General features: G+C 42.2%; 1 protein-coding gene across 9 annotated transcripts in view; it reads right to left on the reverse strand.

The window, feature by feature from the left end:
* Positions 1 to 210: 210 nt before the first annotated feature.
* The window catches only part of osbpl8 (oxysterol binding protein-like 8), an 89,045-nt gene continuing 76,830 nt past the window's right edge, over positions 211 to 12,425 (reverse strand). For 8 of the 9 annotated variants that reach the window (XM_078281363.1, XM_078281357.1, XM_078281358.1 and 5 more), the window contains 12 exons: positions 12,197 to 12,278; positions 11,982 to 12,080; positions 11,634 to 11,730; positions 11,397 to 11,495; positions 11,104 to 11,201; positions 9,895 to 9,984; positions 9,387 to 9,523; positions 8,947 to 9,132; positions 8,102 to 8,255; positions 6,047 to 6,149; positions 4,377 to 4,482; positions 211 to 4,287 (listed from right to left, as the gene is read on the reverse strand). In XM_078281363.1, the coding sequence (XP_078137489.1) occupies positions 4,158 to 4,287; positions 4,377 to 4,482; positions 6,047 to 6,149; positions 8,102 to 8,255; positions 8,947 to 9,132; positions 9,387 to 9,523; positions 9,895 to 9,984; positions 11,104 to 11,201; positions 11,397 to 11,495; positions 11,634 to 11,730; positions 11,982 to 12,080; positions 12,197 to 12,278 (1,381 nt within the window). In that variant the 3' untranslated portion in view covers positions 211 to 4,157. The remainder of the gene's footprint in view (positions 4,288 to 4,376; positions 4,483 to 6,046; positions 6,150 to 8,101; positions 8,256 to 8,946; positions 9,133 to 9,386; positions 9,524 to 9,894; positions 9,985 to 11,103; positions 11,202 to 11,396; positions 11,496 to 11,633; positions 11,731 to 11,981; positions 12,081 to 12,196; positions 12,279 to 12,425) is intronic. The other variant, XM_078281360.1, reaches the window with a different exon arrangement.

Raw genomic sequence — 12,425 nt, forward strand, 5'->3', positions numbered from 1 at the left:
CAAATCTAGAACCGCTGGTCTAGATTGTATCCATGTTGCACCTCTTTGCAGTTACAAAACTACACCTACAATTGTAATGGACATATAATCTAAACAGTAATGAAAGTCCCCACCCCCTCATACAATATGTATAAATACAGAATGAAAATGAAATGAAATGCAAAATACAGCTGATTTGTTTCTTTTCAGCAAACAGACAGAAGACCTCCAGGATGTCATTTGATTTTATTCTGTGTTATGTTACATGTGACCATAAACTTCCAGAAAGTTATAGTTGCCATGGAGATACAGTAAATATATTCACGTACTCAGATAGGAAAAAGGGAGGGGCAGTTGACATTGACAGTGTGCACAAGTTGAGGACAGTCGCTTATGTGTGACGTCAAGTAACACGAGCGGGATAAAACCAACTGTGTGTGTTAAAATCAACATTGAAAAAAAGGTTAAATGAGAAAAGAGAACAGTGATTTAATTCTACGGGCAGAAAAAAATAAACACATACAAAAGAGGAATAAATAAAACGTATTATTTTACAGATACAGCAACAACAACAGACAGCAGAGATGTTTTATTTCCCTCTGAATTTGGTGTGTGAGAGAGAGAGAGAGAGAGAGAGAGAGAGACAAGGACGACACTGGAGAGGGGTGGTCTCTCTCCCTCCCTCTCTCTCTCTCTCTCTCTCGCTCTCTCCTGTGGCAGGACTCAGCATCCGGAAAACCTACGGGTGAGTTACTATGGCGACGCTTCAGGAGGGGAGGCAGGAGCTGGGCAGGGTGGTGAGCTTTGGAGCCGGAGTCCGACTCATTTCTAAGGCTTCGTATGGCACGTCCGCTATAAAACTCTAGGGTGACTACAGCCGCCGCCAGGGCCCCAGGCCAAGTCCCCCCACCCACCGATGCTTTTATTCCAGATCATTCCCCATCAGTATTAATTCACTCTGAGACTTGGACACTTTGTAGGCTCCACACTACACCCCCCCCACGTCACCCTGCCGACCTCCTATCACCTCCGCTAAACCCCCTCCCCAGTCCGACTCTAGAAGGCACTGGTATATACTTATTTCTCCACATTCTAACATATGGACTCTGTTAAAGATGAGCGATCGAGGCAATGAGGATACACAAAAAAAAAAAAAAAAAAAAAAAAAACACACGTACTGATACACACGGGCCAGCCGGGTAACTTAGGGGGGTACCGCTGGATCCTCATGATTGCCAGGAGTCTTTCTTTAAACCTGTGTTAGCATGACAAAGTTTTCATCGCTCAACAGTCTGCTGACGGCGGAGGCAATCAGTTATGTAAACGTCCACAAGGCTAACATCATGACAGGCGAAGAGATATACAAAAAACTATGTTCAGATATGGTCCATAAGTGGTTTGGATCTTTTTGAATTGCCCCAATCAGTAGTCATTAACTTCCATCTTAGGAGACAATCCTGACAGTGGTAAAAAGGTCAGGTATGGCTTCTGATGTGCTGCCTTCACCCTTGGTTGATACTGAAAACAAATGCAGTAGTTTTTGTCAGTATACCAACTACTGTAGATTGCTTGGACCAGAGTTTGTCTTCCTGTGTAATAGAGCTAAACACAGCCCTTAACTTTAAACTGAGTCATAGTCATTATAAGCCTGTACATTATCAGGGTATTATGTCCATTTATTACAGAGACTTTTTTTTTTTTTTTTTAAAATAGTTTTTAAAATCCATGTTTCCAAAGAGGAAGGCACCAGATAAGAACCACAATGTATACTCACAAAACATCCAAAAACTTCTTTAATTCTGCAACTGCTGAATAACAGCAACGTCGTGAGGGCATTTGGATACATTTGCGATGGGAATTTAATTGTGTACCCCCACTAATCTTTTTTTTGTTTGTATGCCCGTGTACATGTGTATCTACAGAGCAGTGGACAGAAAGACACACAAGGTGGAAAAGACTGGCTTGTGCACAGAGCGCGGGAGTGTCTGTATTGTGAACCTCTGTTTTGAAACGCCATGCGCTACTCGCGAGGAACGAGTCGTCCCGTTGGATATTTACACAGTGAACGGGGTCGACTCCTATTCTACACACCGAGTTTGGCTGGTACTTGCGTACATCTGGAATGGTTTACTGTGTTGATAGTAGTTATTAGAAAAGTCTATCTCCTCCTCCCACTAGTAGCTTACTAAAGTGTCTATTCTAGTTTTCCTGGTTAACATCTGAGGCGCAAAAGCACTGAAAACGATGACCGATGCTCTGAATTTGACTTGTCAGCATCTAAAGGTAGCATTAAGGGGTTTCTCTTCCATGGCTTGGTCTGGAGTCTGTTTTTATATTCGGAGACCATTCTTTCCATCAGCTGGTCTTTACACCTTTTAGAGTTTGTCTCTATCGTTGCACAACTTAACTCTTAAATTTAAACAACTTATTTTAAAGGAATAGTTAAGAACTTATTTTGCGAAATACACTTACTCACTCTTGCCGTATGTTAGATGCGAAGACTGATACCACTCTGTCTGTCCAGTAAATATAAAGCTAAAGATAGCAGCCACTTAGCCTTAGTCTTGAATTAACACCTTGTATCTCATTTATTTAATCCATACAAAAATCAAAGTGCAAAAACGACAAGTTGTAGTTTTATTAGCCTTCTTGAAGTCGGTGTTGACACGAAATAGCCCAGCACGCAACTTCCTGTAAAACCAATATGTGTTGTCTTTATACTTTGGTTTTTGTATAGTTTACACCGACGAGATATAACGTGTCAGTGAGCATTAGAGGTGCTGGTAGGCCGATTTCGTTACCTTATGACAGAGCCAAGCTAGCCGTTTTCCTGTTTCCAGTCTTTATGCTAAGTTAAACTAAGCTAACCGGCTGCTTGTTGTATTCAACGTACATAACATGAGTGTGTTACTGATCTTCTCATCAAACTCTCAGCAAGAAAGCGAACTAGCTCTTTTCTTATTCTATTCCTTTAACTTGCCATTAGGTCTAAGAAGGCAGATGTTAGACCAACTCACTTAGCTTTACTGACTTTGATTAAAACATATCGACTCCCTTTGCCTGAAACCGGGGCCGTGGTCTCGGAAGCTCATGAAAAACAGAAACGTTAAAGTATTTTGATGTTGAACTGATCAAACAAACTATATTAACACAATATCTGATGTTTCCAGTGCATTTGTGCCTGAAGACAAAATACTGTACATAGGTCTAATGTCCTAATCACGCTCTTCTGTCTGTACATGCTACCTACAGTATACGATGATGCTGTGTCAAATATTTTTCTTTCAACAATGACTTTGTATGCAAAAGGTGACGTTCTATTAAACAGCACAAATGATAGCTTCTGTTCCTTTCGACCATATCACTCGTGTTATTCGTCTTCCTCGTCCATTTCCACGCGTGGAAACCCCAGCCGTTTTCAAAGTATCTGATAATAAAAAAATAAAAGTCACATAGATTGGACCGCTTTGTTTTTCTCTCCCTTTTCACCGCTTTTTTGGTCCAAGCAGACCCCTATTTACAAAGGTCAAACCACGCAAAGAAACAAAATGATAAAAAAAAAACCATTAAAATATTTTTTTTTTTCTTTCTTTTTTTAAATCTGTTACCATCTGAGCTGTGGTACTCGTCTCCAGGTTAAAAGGTCCTCAGTCGTTTGAGGTGAAATGTGAATCACAGAGTAGTTTAACTCCATCGGGAAAAAATAACTAAAACCAACAACAGCTAAAACATGGCTGCTGTCTTTGCCTTTAACATCAAGGCAAATCAATAAGCTGCAGAGTGGCAGTTGGTACTTCATCACACCAAAATCTTACCTCCAACTACTTCACTTTATCGCTGCTCCTCTTCGCTTTGAAATCTGTGGATCTCCCCAGAGTTTTGGAATGGACCGGTTAAATAGAAACAAGTTTAAAAAAAGTCTCTTTTTGTGTGGAAGTCTCCACTTTTCTGGACGTATGTAGTTGAATTTAATACAGACAGAGGAGCAGAGAGTTGGAGTCACTTATTTTGAGAGGTCAAAGTTCACGTCTTTAAGTCCTCCACTGTGACGCCTAATGTGCGTGTGTGTGTGCGTGCGTGCGTGCGTGTGTGGTCGTGTGTGTGTGTGTGTGTGTGTGTGTGTGTGTGTGTGTGTGTGTGTGTGTAAGGGGCATCACCCTCTCCGTGGGGTATGGCTGCTACTTGAAGACATAGTTGATCAGGACCTGAAGGAGGATGAGGAAAACAATGATGACGTAGTCGCGCTGTTGGAGGAAAGAGCCGCCCTCCACGCGTCCTGCCGCACGACTCCGCAGCACGTTGATGTTCCTGCAAACACACACACACACAAGTTCTGTGTCAATGCTCAAAAGGGAGGCGTCATATCACTCTCATGGTGTGACCAATGCCCCTCTCACCTGTTAATGTCCTCCTGCGTCTGCTTTATAGATTCAATGGCACTTTGAAGTTCACTGAGGTCTGTTCCCTTTTTCCTCAGCCGACTGTTATGCTTGCTTTTGTGTCCTGCAACAGAGTGAGTTACACATGGTTTCACCAAATTACATTTAATACTATTTAATGACCTTTCTAATACCACATAGAATGCAATTTAATATAGTTTTCAGGTAACCTGACGCGTCAGATGGTTTGTTACACAGAACCATATGAGAAGCCGCCATTGGAAACTGTTTGGAAAAGTGCAGGAACTTTCAAAATAATACCTGCCAGGTCTATCAAACTCTTGCCGAAGCCAGTGAGCCAGGGAGAAGAGCGAAAACACATCTCCATCTAGATAAACCTTCAGTGCCGTTCTTTGCTCTTCTTTCAATAAAGAAATACTCTCCGGTTCTGATATAAGTGATGCTACTGCAGCATCTACGCTAAAACGCTTTAGGAGCCGCCATTGTAGTTTTGAACAAACAGTCGCCTCTCCGTGACGTCACACACACCTAAACCACTACCAGTAGCTCCTCACAGGATGCTGATTAGTCCGAATCACATTATTTGAAGCCCGACCAGATGGATTTACGTGTGATCTTGTGATATCGCGAGAATCCCGCTGCCTTGCAAGGTAAGTTTTCAGTTCTGGTTAAAGAATGACGGAAAACCAGGAGGGTAAATAAGGCTTACAATTATTTATAAAGTACATGAATTAATTGACATTTTTGTCAGTGCTTCCCGGCTATGTATATAACAATCATTTCTAGTAATATAATAAATCAATTTACCTGACCTGGACTAATTCGGTGGCTACTACTACCACTGTGGTAAGCAGTAGTTTGCTAAAGGTTTGATGGCGCCGACTGAAAATTCCACAAAAAAGGATTTAACAGCCTCCTGTGCTCACAATCCACTGTCACACCGTTCTCACTTGTAGTTCATTAATGTAAAACGTCTCCCGACAGCCCGCAACTACATCCTAAAGAAATGTATATATAATATTCAGGACCTCAGGAGATGAAATGTAAGACTTTCTAATACCCTCTAAGGGCTTTTTTTGGGGGAGTAACTAAATGGAATGTTTTTTAAGACACCCTGTTAAAGCTGATGCTTTAGTTAGAGTATGGACACTTGCATCACATCCACAAGAAACGCAGTAGAAATAAGTAACACCACCAGAGTGTGCTGTTTATGAACTCAATCTCAGCCTACAGCCAGTCATTTGGTGTTTTGCAGATTAAGTTGGAAAGTGAACGTTTTATAGATGTCCAGGTAACATATAACCAGTGTTTTAACAACCTTTCAACATGCGCTTAGGGCCTGCTTCACACTTAAATCTAGTGATCTATAGGCTGTTAAAACAACTTAATATTTGTAACCAAATTTAGCCCAGTTTTTACCAAGAAGTTTATTTGACCTGCTTCTTGAGCTATTGTGTATCTGTAATAATAATAATAATAATAATAATATGGTACAGTATCTATGATATGCAGAATATATTCTGTAGGTCAATATAACCAAATGTGTTTTTTTTTGTTTTTTTTACCATAGAAAAGCATAAAAGATTGGCCAGTTTTACTCATGTTAGCCTTTGTGTGTGTGAGTGAGCGTTAATGTGTGTGACTGAGCGTAAACGAGAGTGACTCACGTTCGCTGCCAGACGAGTCTTGGCGGTCAGGTTCAGGTGAAGAGCAGCCACTCTCTGGGCTCTTGGGCTTGTCGCTCTTGTGTTTCCTCTTTGGCACCGTCACCTACACACACACACACACCCACATGCACAGATACACACACAAACACACAAAGAGAAACAGGTCAGACAAACAGGTACACACAACGGCTACAACCAAATAAGAGCACATACACACATTTCTTAGCATCCGCACAAGTGCGAGAACAGAAAATAATTGTTTAAATTCATCAATACAACAAAATGGTGTTATGATGCAAGAGTCCAACCCCCCCCACCCCGTACACTCCGACACACTCCTACACAAACATGCTAGTCGGCTGTGACTGTGCGAGGCATGCTGTTCAGTCATCAGTCAGTCACATCCATTTAAAACACTCAACGACGACACGCAACCAGTGTCTAAAATAAACCAAACCTGCCAAGAGCTGGCACATTTAAACAATTCAGTCCAACAGGATTAAACTCCGACTGGATTATTGCTCTTAATTCTAAATGCTTTATTTAATGTGATGCATTTTTTCAGGCCTGTTCTTTGTCAGGCAGAACAGGTTTGAAGTTTGATTTAATGTTGGCAGCACAAAAACATTTCCGATTTTGCCTGACAGTGACCAGAAGGTCAAAAGCGCACAAACTATAGAAAGAGTAAGTAAACCACCAAACCACTTTTTTTTTAGCTGAAAACCAATGTACATGGGTATTCAGTAGTGTTGTTGACGGATTCAGGTCCACATTTTGATACGTTAGTGCAAAGTATTTGAATTCTACATATTGTGTTGTAAATATGCTTAGTGGCTGCCCTCTATTGGTTGAAACCCAGCTGTTGCAATTGAGTTTTGCTTTTGGCTAAGCTGGTGCTGGGTGACATTTACGTTCACCCAGCCCAATGTCAAACCAACATCTGGCTAAGCCCCTCCCTTCCCAGCGCTGCCCATGTTGATACTTTTTTCAGATGTGTTTTTTTGAATTTCCAGGGTAGAGGCTTTTTTTTTTATTTTTTTTCCACCTACCAAGAATTATTTTCCACTCAACTTGTGGTGGTACTTCAAAAGCTAAACCAAAGACCAAGTTACCAAAGAGAGAATTCACTAGCTTTGGCACTTGGCAGGTGGTTACTTTGAACACAGGAGCAGCAGTTACACTGGACTGCACCGCTAGCTTCTCCACATGGCATGAACAAGGAGCAGCTCAGCAGAAGTCGAGACTCAGTGAGCGAAAACACAACATAGAAACAAACACAATGCAGACGAGGATAGATGAAGAGTGACGAGGGCGTGGCCAGGCGTTGATGGTGGTGGTTGGTCTGTTGATGTAATGGATGTTCTCTCTTTTAGACTTTGTATGGGAGAAAACTTAATAAAGTTTAGAAAACTAATGCTGCTCACTGTACTGATATCTGATGGTGTCACAGTCTACAAGGTGTGAATGAGTGGTAAATTACAGTGAACTGAGTGCAGCATTCTTTACACACACACTCTACCACGTGCTTGAGAAGTACCTGAAAACATTATGCAGAAGTTATTAAACTTGCTGCAGCCGCAATTACACAGACTCTGACCTGTCTTAGTTTCAATTCAACTCTGTAATTTTTCATAATGCAAGAAAAAACAAGTCCGGAGCCTGCAGTGCAACAATATTTTCAAATATGGCCTGTGTGACACAAAGTAGTCCTTCATGTTAAATGATCCTTTCCCTCTTGACAAGGCAAGAAAAGGAAGGAGAGTACCTGGTTACTCACTTCAGCATTCACTTTGACATATCATTCCCTCCCATACAGAGAGAACAGCAGGTGCTAGGACAGGGAAACAGAGACAAAGAGAAAAAAATATGACAAAAAAAAAAAAAAGGAGCAGAGGTGAAATCGGCGATGGCGGCACAGCAAGGACGACACAAAGAGAAGAAGCCACAATGAAGACGGTGCACCAGGTGCTGCGTGGAAGGTGGCTGAGGCGGCGAGCTGCTTTGTTTTCTTTTTTTTTTTCTTTTAAATGGCGGTTTTCGAACAGGACGACCTACCTGGCATTTGCAATTGTCCCTCCGCGGCCCCTGGTTACTCAGACTAATAAGACTGCCAGAACGTACCATAGGGGTGCGGTGTCGGACCTTGGTCTGGATACAGCCGTCTTTCTCAAACTGGATCAAGTCGTTGAGCGGATCCCATGGCCTCGTGCTGGGGAGAGGGCCGAGAGGGGGACATGAGGAGACATAGAGGAGGAAAAACAGTGAGACAGACGTGGGCGGGGCACGGGAACAAGATGACAGAGACAAAGAAATACAAACAATGAAAGAGAGTGTATGGTAAGAGAAATAGAGAGGCAGATGAAGAAACAAAAAGACAATGGAAGAGAAGATGGAAGTAAGAAGTATAGTCAGACAACAGACAGACAGAAGAGAAAGACATACTTTCACCTGAGATGACTGCACAATACTGACACTTTTTACCAGTGGAAAACATTATTATTCATTACATTCTACCACACTGAGAACTGCCCTGTCTATCAGATAATATAAAAAAAATAGGCCAAAAATTGTAATTTTAATCATCCGGTATCAGCCTAAAAAATGTAGTATTACTCAAGTTGTACTTCTAAGTACTGTAGGTATTTTCCTTTGTTGCTGATAATGTTAAGCTCCTCTAAATGTATTTATAAGTAAGATGCTGTAATACTAATAATGTAAATTCTTTATTATCATAGCTAAACTTGCAATGACACTCACAGGTGACTCATGATTTCACTGCTAAACGTGATTTGAGTTTGTTTCAGGCAGTAGTCCTAAGGGAGGCACCGGGTCATTTTCTCTCACTTGTCCACAATCTGATTTCAGACCACAAGCCCACAGGCCTTAGAGGAGTCACTCACTCGGCATATCTGTAATGCCACTCTCCGGTGACGGGGTCCTGCTCGAACAGGGCCGAGATCCACTCCTCACATTTGGCTTTCCGTTCGCGGGCAGACTTCCGCTGGGCTTCCTCCAGAATGAACTTCTCATTGGTGGCCTCGATCTGGTCCTTGTTGTTGATGGCCCGGGTCACGTGCTGCCACAGTCTGAGGATTGAGAGGGAGCAGAGTCATGAAGTTCCTCGAGACGCTGTAGGGGAGTAATACAAACTGCAGAAGCAGCTTTCAAACCCGAAACTCTATCAAGATGCCAAAGAGTGACAGAGGTAAATCTGGCCATAGAAACTAAACCAAGAGCCAATAAATAATTTAACAATCGCTATAATGATATATATATATATATATATATATATATATAAAGGATCTGCTGATACTCGGATAGGAGTTACGTCGAGGTTCACCTTTCTGATTCAGACTCTCCCTGCTCCTCTGGAGGGACGGTGTAGCGGGTCAGCCGACTCTGCCTCAGCTCTGGCGTCGGGTTCCAGAAAGTGTCCACCGTCCCTGTCTTCTTGTCATTGATGAAGATCTCACTGTCCTGTGAGGGGAAAGTCAAAAAGCTTGCCTTACTTTCCTAAAGACAAACATACAAGCAGGATACAGACTATAGCACAGTAAAGCTGTTATTAAGTAGGTATTTCCTTCATAATGGTGGGTACTAAGTCACAGCGAGACAACGGCATCATTGTCTTATCTTTTGACGTCCAATACATTTAGAAAAGATTTGATCAATCGTCTGATTAAATGTGTATTTACAATGCTGCCCTATTAGCAAAAGGCCTACAAACAACTAATACACTAATGTTGATTTTAAAGAGAGAGAAATGACATGAACCCTGCATGTTGCATATCGTATGTACATCAGGGTTAATTATACAACAAGCAGACGTCAGATGTCTTGTGTCTTACCCAGTGTCCTTCTAGCGTAGCTAACACCTCTTTTCCCAACTTGATCTTTCCAGAGACCTGATTGACATTGTCACTGCTGCCCAGGAATGGCTGGAGGAAAGAGAGGAGAGAAAGGGGGAGCAGGAAAAAAGGAGACGGAGAGGGGCGAGGAAAGAATGGGAAACCAAATCAAGAAGAGGAATGGAAAGGGTAGGACAAAAGGACAGTAAAGAAAAGAGCAGGAAGAGGAAGAGAGAGATAGGACAGCAAGAGAAAAACAAAGAAAGGGTGTAGAAGGCGAGAGGTGGGGAAAGGGAGAGGAAAGAGGACATGGGGGGGGGGAGGAAAAGGACGGAGAGATATACATACAGTTTATTTGCTACAGTTACTGTGGACAAATACTGTGGTTTATTATGTGTCATTTGATCTACATTTGTGTGTCTGTAGCATAGACTGTAAACGTAGTGGATGTAGGAGCAGTGACGTCGCCCATTGGTTTGTGGCCTGATGTTTTAATGCCTTGAGTTTGGCATTTGGCCGTCACCATCTTGTTTTTTTTTTTTTGGAACCGGATGTGATGATTTTTGGACGAGAGGGTGGAGCTGGGATGATGCGGCCAAGACCACCGCCTTGGCCGCATCATATATACCATATGTTTATGGTTGCAATGGCGCTGCGCTGAGCTAAACGCGAAAGATGGAAAGTTTCAACCCTTCTGAAGCAAATCATTCAGCGGAGATTCATCGGCGGGTAAATGAGGAGTACTGCCGCCATTCATCTGCATGTGCGCTAGTACAGAAAATCTACAAAAAGTTACCAGCTAACGCTAGTGGTGGCTAGCTCGCTTGAACGCTGAACAAGACATTTTTAGGCGACCAAAAACACACAATGAGACGGTCAAAGTTTAAGACGAAAACATGGACAGTACTCAAAAACAAGTTCATGACTACTTAAATGGAAATGTATCGATTCCCTGTTTGCTTTCACTGACATGTACCTGTTGCTAGGTCGTAAGGGCATAATTCAGTTGATGGTGTGAATGGTGGTATGGAGGATTGGATGTTTTTCAGGGGGGAGAAGGAGTGGCATGGTGGAGTTGGTGTTGGAGTGGTGGGGTCAGACATTCAGAAAAGTCATGTGAGAAACTGATTTTAAAGAAGACTCCCCAGGGTATTGGATCTAGAAAGGCTTTTATTATTATTAATGTTATTATTTTAAACACAGCCATACCTTCAGTTTGAACTCCAGCTGAGCACTGTAGCCCGTTTTCTCACAGGCAATGGTGACCTGACCACCCAGCTCCAGGGTCATGGTGCCGTACAGGATGCCTACCAGGTGAAAAAGCACCACGAGAAATTTCGGTCAGCACAGATAACTGGAAAACTCCCACACCCACTCAGAAAGTGGAACCAAACAATTTGTTGTCGGTGTATCTACTACTTTCCAGATGAGCAAAGCAACATTAGTGTTAAAAAAAAAAAAAAAACACTCCTGAAGTGAGATTGTGCAGGCTGCACTCTGACCTTTACAGTGAGCATAGGGCATGTTCATCACATAGTCCTCTCCTCGGTTGAGAAAAGTGAGCCGAGCCTCACCATCTAATATGGCTGACAGGGAGTTTCCTAAAATGTAAACAACAGCAGTCAGTAGACAGATGTGCTAGCGGAGCAAGGGAAGAATTAAGCAGCTGAATACTTTTTATTTATTTATTTAAAGTGCCTGTGGGTGACATTAATTGGATTTTAGTGGTGTGAGTGTACCGTAGAACTTGGACTTGGCAAGGATGCTGCCACTGAGGCAGAATCCGTCCTTCCTGTTGCTGACATAGAAGGCTGACACAGGAGGATGATGGGATACCTGAAGAAAACACACTGATATAGTCAGCATTAACACTAGTAAGGAAGACATATAAGGGGACTTATTTGATTTGAAATCAGCTAAAACAATGACGGCCATAGATTTATCTTATCACAGATCGTCGATGTATTCCAACGGCCAGACCCAAAGCAACTTGTATTATGGGAGTTATCTGATACAGGTGGAATGAGCTCTTGACCAATCAGATTGCTAGTAGTTAGTACTCTCTACAGTAGTAGAGCAGCTGTTACCTGCTCTGCGATGTAGAAGGTCTTGCTGTTGGTCTTCTGGTGGAGCCACATGCAGCGGTACGTCTCTCCAATAATGGGGTTATAAGGCTTCTTCAACCCCTAGATCAAAATCAACATGACATAAGATTTCAGAATAATAGATTGTATATAGAGAGAATATATTCTCTATGTAGCTCATCAACATATGGTGGGTTATACATGTTCATTCTTCTGACCTTTGGCTTTTTATAAAATCCAGAGATGTACCACTTTACCACCTTCTTCATCCGGTTGTAAGCGTTCTCCTCGATTGCAGCCCTGAGAATGAAACCAACAGTCCTAAGTCGCCCCTCTATAACACATGCTGTTTAACTCAGAGGGTAGAACTCTGTGCAATCTGTTATTACAAAATCATCTTGAATATCTCACAGTCTTTCTCTACTTACTAAAGTACCCACAGAACTT

Source organism: Sander vitreus, chromosome 23 (genome assembly GCF_031162955.1).
Source record: "Sander vitreus isolate 19-12246 chromosome 23, sanVit1, whole genome shotgun sequence".
Classification (NCBI taxonomy): domain Eukaryota; kingdom Metazoa; phylum Chordata; class Actinopteri; order Perciformes; family Percidae; genus Sander; species Sander vitreus.